Here is a 5809-nt window from a genome sequence, read left to right as displayed (position 1 = left end):
TAAATTGAACAGAGTGGGCTTTATTTTTGAGTACTTCATCAACAGCACTGCCTCGCTCTCACACAAACAGCCCTGCTCTGACTCCATGGACAGAGTTCTCCACTCAGTGGCACTTACACTTTTCTTACAATGGGTTTAACCAAAGCTGGGTGTACATTGTGGTCACTGCTGCTCTATAATTAAAAAGGTCAGTTCACACAAATCACTAAAAACATTTGACCATTTAACCCCTAGTGGTAGTGTTTACATTAGTGGGCAGGTTTTTAAATATCCACAACTAAAACTTCTGCTGACACCCCAAAAAGAAGGTACAAAGGAATTTTGTTTGTGGTCCTCACAAAATTACTTTTGAAAACCTGAAAATCAGGGTTTCTGGATTGTTATGGATAATTGACAGACTTTGTTGTGAACAGATTTCCTATTTTATTAGATATAATAAAAGTTGTTAAAAATGGCCAGTGGTCTGAGAAAATCCATATTAGCCAGGACATTATTAACGGACACATTCCCCCATTACAACTTAGGGTATGGTTGAAAAATGCTCATATGATATGGGTGCACTGACCTTAATAAACACTTCCATCTAACACCATGCCAATGTATGGAGCACAAAACTTAAACAAATTCTGCCTGCCTAAAACATTATATCACATTATAAATTCAAAGATATGCTGAATGTCATGTTGTAAAAAGAAGTAATCCAATATTTGTTTGTTTCCTCAGTCTTGAGTTAAACATGCAGAGATGCCTGCTTACATAAATCTCTAGAGGTTTGTATGAATGACTGGACTAAAACCTCTTGGTAAACATTTCCAGACTTACATAATCATCTACTCAGCTTTGCCCTGCACTACACCTTAAACCAACATCTCCCATCTGATCCACACATGAGGCTTGATGTACAAGGGTGGACAACGTAACAGGAACACTTGATACAATGTAATCCAACATGCCTCCTAAATGTATTTAAATTTATCATTTTCTATTCTGCTAGCTGCTGTCATTTGAAGGATCATCTACAGAAACTGATGGGAGGCTATTGTATGTATAAGAGGAAAGAAATTACCAGGAACAGTTAAGAAACATGTCAGTATAGGTCTGGACTGTTTGCATCATATCCAGAGGAAGTAAACCATGAGCGGGGAATCCGTTGGCACTCACAACAAAAAGTACAAATGTTAAACTTGGAAGTACAAGACATACTTATATTCACATTAAAACAGGCATAGTTCTTACAGTAAAAAGACAACGCACTAAAGGTCAGTATTACAACACCAAAACATGCATTAATTTTTATATACACATACATGCATAGTTCAAAAGAAAAATACAGAGAAACACTCAAACTGACAAACCAAAAATACACACCACAAATTCAACTAAGCAAAACTAGTGCAAACATTGATCTGAGGCCCACTTCATACCTGATACAACTTAAGATCTCTTAAGAAGTTAAGTGCCATCTGTTCACAAGAAGATTCCACAACGCCTAATTTAGGGAAATGGACTTCTTTCAAAGATTTTTGGGACCTTGGCAAAGCGCTTGTGTGCTGCAAAATTCTTGGCCTGCCATTCACAGAGGGCCATTGTTGGCGTCATGTTTCCAAACCGTCTTTGGTAGTTTCTGAAATTAAGCACAGATCCCAAGCCACATATTTTATGTTGGCTGAAGCAAATCTGCCTTAGGAGTATTTTAATTCCACACCTCTTCAAAATTATAAAACCCAATGAGGATGATGTACCTGCGTGTGAGGTCAGAGGGATGCTGCCACTGTCTGCCATTTGTGTCCGGTGTCTGGTCAGCCACATGGGTCATCAGGTTCATCAGCTCAGCCATGACATCTTCAGGAAACGGATTTAAAAAAGAAAAAAATAATAATCGATGAGATGGATGGATAGATAGAGACTTTAGATGATATCAATGAGCCCTACTCTCGCATTAATGGTGCAATCGACAGCTATGAAAAATCCCATTAAAGGCCATCTCAGTGTGGTTCTCTGGTGTTTGTGGTAGAGCTCAGGGTCATACCTTGGCCTGATCCTGATTTCTCATTTATGTGTCTGGTGACCGAATGGACATACAACCGTTTCTCACGCTCCCAGTCCACCTCCCTGTCGAAGATCACCGGCCTGAAAAAGTCAAAATCTCTATACAAGCACATTCAGCCACAAAAGACACCCCACGCTCCAGGCAGAAATCTGAGTAGGGTGAAAGCAAAGCCACGCTCAATGGGCCTACAGACACTGATGACACAGAAAGGCAGGCAGGTAAAAATATGGGACTATCATCAAGGATACACAGTTGCCCTTACAACCAAAACCTCCACATTGTGTTTTATATGGTCATACTGCTCCCCCTAGAGGTGACAGAGGCAATTATACCTTTGTCTCCTCACATGGCCTCTGTTCTCCTTTGGGCTTGGCTTGGCGTTGTGCTCTGACAGAGGAGGCGTAACTGGTTTACTGCTGGAGGTGTGCTGACTGGGATCAACCACAACTGATTTCACCTTGAGAAAGAACAAAAGGTTGTGTGTGAGAACTTACAGAATACACACTATACTGTACACATGATAAACACGACTGCATGTGTGCAGGACCACATCAAGGGGGGGTGAAACAGCTTACCTGTACTTGTAGAGGTAACGTAGTTTCATAACTGGTGTCTAGTGTGTCGTCTTCTCCAAGTGTGGCCTGACACTCATTAACAGACTCACTCAAACCTCCCTGCATCTCCTCTGACGCATGTCTACTCGGTTCACTACCGGCATTCAACTTCACTGTGACACTGTGACACACTGAGGATTCAAACGTGGGGGGACCAATATTCCACTCCTCTTCAACATCTCCATCTAAAAGCTCCACAGGCGAGTTCACAGACTCCAACAGCGGATCACTTACAACAGGACACGAATCACTGATTGTAAAGGAAACGTGCTGTCCGGACAGAGCAGCTTGTTTATGACAATCTGTCTTAGAAGAACTTTCAGCATGGCGCTCATCATCTGGTGCTTTAACATCACCTATCTTGAACATGGGGCTCGAGGTAGCTGGATGGCGCTGAGTGCATACTGAATCAGAGGGGTCCTTTCCTAATTCCTTTTTGTAGGACATGGAGATATAACCTATGTCCTCTTCTACATCTCTTACATTCTCACACACAACTTTCTTCAGCTCCTCTTGTCCTTTCCCCACTCGCCCATCTCCTCTCTCTAACTCTTGTCCGTGTGCCACAGTGGAAATTAAGACTGGCTTTTTTTGAAATGGGTTGCTACTTGGACTTTTGCAGCTCTCGACATTATCAGACAATCCTCCAGCAGTACAAATACCAAAGGGATTGAGGCACAAGATGTCGTCAACATCACAGTCAAAGGCAGGTGCCGAATTTAAGAGGAACTTCTCAAACTTCAAACTTTGTGGTCCAGTCCCCTTACTATCACCTGTCTCTGTTGAAGACCCACGTTCCACATGCTCAGAGTGTAGCTGAGAGCTCTCAGTTTCTTTTATTTCACCCCAAATAGCTTGTTTCTTATCCAACAATGCAGGCTTAGAGACGGCAAAAGGTGACACAGAATCCTGTGTTGCAGGAGAGCTGCAATAGTCCATGAAACACCCGTCGTCTGGGGACAAAGCCTTTGGACTAGAGGCTTTTTTTGCTGGAGTCTCATAACCATCATCGGGACTGGAATCATCTAATTTCCTTTTTGCAGCACAATTATTCACTACCTCAATTTTAAAATTAATAAATGGATTACAAAACATTTTCGGGCAATGCACACTGGCCTTTGGGTCACAAGTGATCATCCTTGAATATACAGAAAGAGGTTTCAAGTGCTGGAATTTGGGTGGAGTGAGCCTATTGAAAATGGTGTCTGTTTAAAAAAAAAAACAAGAAAAAAACAACATACATCAGATAGTCAGTTAAATTATGTATTTCAAGGAAAGCAAATATATGTCTGTTCACTTAAGAAGAACAAGATGATCCCCCTAATAAGACAGCTCATCAGTCCAACATGGCTTTAGCTCTTACTCACCTTTGACTCTATGTGCCATGTCCACCACCTCTTCCCTTTCGAAGCCACTCTTCATTTTCATCAAAGCCCAGCGTCTGAAAGAAAGAAAACAAACTGTCTCACACAAACAGTCATCCTCTGAGCTACCAACAAAAGACAATGAGTCTTTACTACTTCATCAAAAAGGCTTTTTGATAACAGTCAGATGGAAATAGTGTTTTCTAACAGTGTTCTCTCTCAAAAGTAAACATGGCTACTTTGCGTTGTAACATCACCTTGTTATTATTCGATTTTAATGCATGTTCAGACTGAGCAAAATACAATGCTGGTTCAGGGTTCATGTTTAAACAGACTTGTACTGGTTCCTTGGAGGCCTCATTAATAAGAAGTGCATGAATACCCCCAAACACTAAATCTGGACTCAATTAGGGCAGAAATGCACATTTGCTATACATTATATTCACAAACTCATGATGTGCAGCCAAGCTTGGGTCAAACCCACAGGGGTTTATAATCAAATCAAAGAAGAAAAAAAAGATAAAAACAAATCGTTTCTAAAAATACCAGATACACAATGTTGATTCTTCCTACATTTAAGGCACTTATCACACCTTCTGTGGGCAGACGGGCCCCAAACTCTCGCTACAGTGCATCTGGTAAGTTGTGCATCCTTGTAACTTGTATGTTATGTACTAACGTTACATTATTTTCGCGTAACAGCTAAAAGTTTCAGGGTTAACCTGTCATGAGTTTTAACTTCTTGTTAACTAATTTTTTTCCCTCAATGTAAGGTTAACGTCAGCTTTAAGTTTGTAGCTAACTGAAGCCCAGTACTTTTTAGCGTTACGCTTGGTGATGTGAAAAATTAGAAGTCGCACTTAAATTGCAAACGTCATTATATTGTTACGTTACCTTGATAACAGTAAGAGTTCCCAACATTCAGCTAAGCAAACCTATTTTTTACTCAAGGTCGTGCAAAAGACGGTCTCAGCGGTAGAAAGACTCGGCGGGCATTAATGCTAGCAGCAATACTTTCTTCAGACTTTAGGTAATGTTAGCTAGCTAGCGTCAGGAACTTAACGTGACTCATACTTTACGAAAGAGATCACTTTATGCGAGACAAATAAATTCAGTATAAATGTCTTACCAGTGTGTAAGATCACTAAAATAAACTTACCAAAAGGAGCTCCTTTTGAAAATCAACCAACCGAAAAATCTACCTTCCGCTCAATCACACGCGCTTCAGTCTCTAGGCCACGCGCGGCACGCAGGTAATTAATACAAGAACGTGTATACGGAAGTCAAATATGGGGGGCGCTGTTAAAATTCAAACATTAAAAACTTATTTTTATTTGTTCGGCTATTAGCGGCCTCTGAATTTACCAAACTCGCCATTTTCGCTGGATTTACAAGATCAGCCATCGCCTACAAAATATGAAATCTTACAAATGACCAAGAAACAAGAGGAACAGTGAAAGCTGTCTAAAGTATTTTGCTCTGTATGAGTTTGAGAGTGCACTTGTTTGCGCATGCTGAACAGCATGGAGTCACACAACAATGCAAACAAAAACAGCATGATTTCTGAAGGATTTTAATGATTATAGGCCATTTCATGGTAAAGGATAACCTTACTTTTAGGGAGTGGGGACAGGTTACAAATGCTATTTTTCAGTGTTTTAGGTAGTTTTTATTAATGTTTAAGTTTTATATATTGCATTTGCAATTAGATCAATGTACAGGACACTTGGTTTAATAATAAAATGTATTTTGAAGTTCATTTTCATGCACTCTCTATGTCC

General features: G+C 40.3%; 1 protein-coding gene across 2 annotated transcripts; it reads right to left on the bottom strand.

Moving 5' to 3' along the window:
• LOC123979305 (S100P-binding protein-like) lies at positions 1 to 5335 on the bottom strand. 2 transcript variants are annotated; one of them, XM_046063176.1, is made up of 7 exons: positions 5188 to 5335; positions 4032 to 4105; positions 2626 to 3869; positions 2383 to 2507; positions 2030 to 2130; positions 1743 to 1842; positions 1 to 1624 (listed from the first exon to the last, which is right to left on the bottom strand). In XM_046063176.1, exons 2-7 carry the CDS (start codon positions 4090 to 4092, stop codon positions 1495 to 1497), a joined length of 1761 nt encoding a protein of 586 aa, XP_045919132.1. In that variant the 5' UTR covers positions 4093 to 4105; positions 5188 to 5335; the 3' UTR covers positions 1 to 1494. The 2 variants fall into 2 exon arrangements, with proteins under 2 accessions (XP_045919132.1, XP_045919133.1); XM_046063177.1 differs by lacking the exon at positions 5188 to 5335 and adding an exon at positions 4923 to 5072.
• Positions 5336 to 5809: the final 474 nt, after the last annotated feature.

This window comes from Micropterus dolomieu, linkage group LG11 (genome assembly GCF_021292245.1).
Source record: "Micropterus dolomieu isolate WLL.071019.BEF.003 ecotype Adirondacks linkage group LG11, ASM2129224v1, whole genome shotgun sequence".
NCBI classification, from domain to species: domain Eukaryota; kingdom Metazoa; phylum Chordata; class Actinopteri; order Centrarchiformes; family Centrarchidae; genus Micropterus; species Micropterus dolomieu.
The sequence above is the reverse complement of the archived record's forward strand: the minus strand, read 5'-3'. Positions and strand labels throughout refer to the sequence as shown.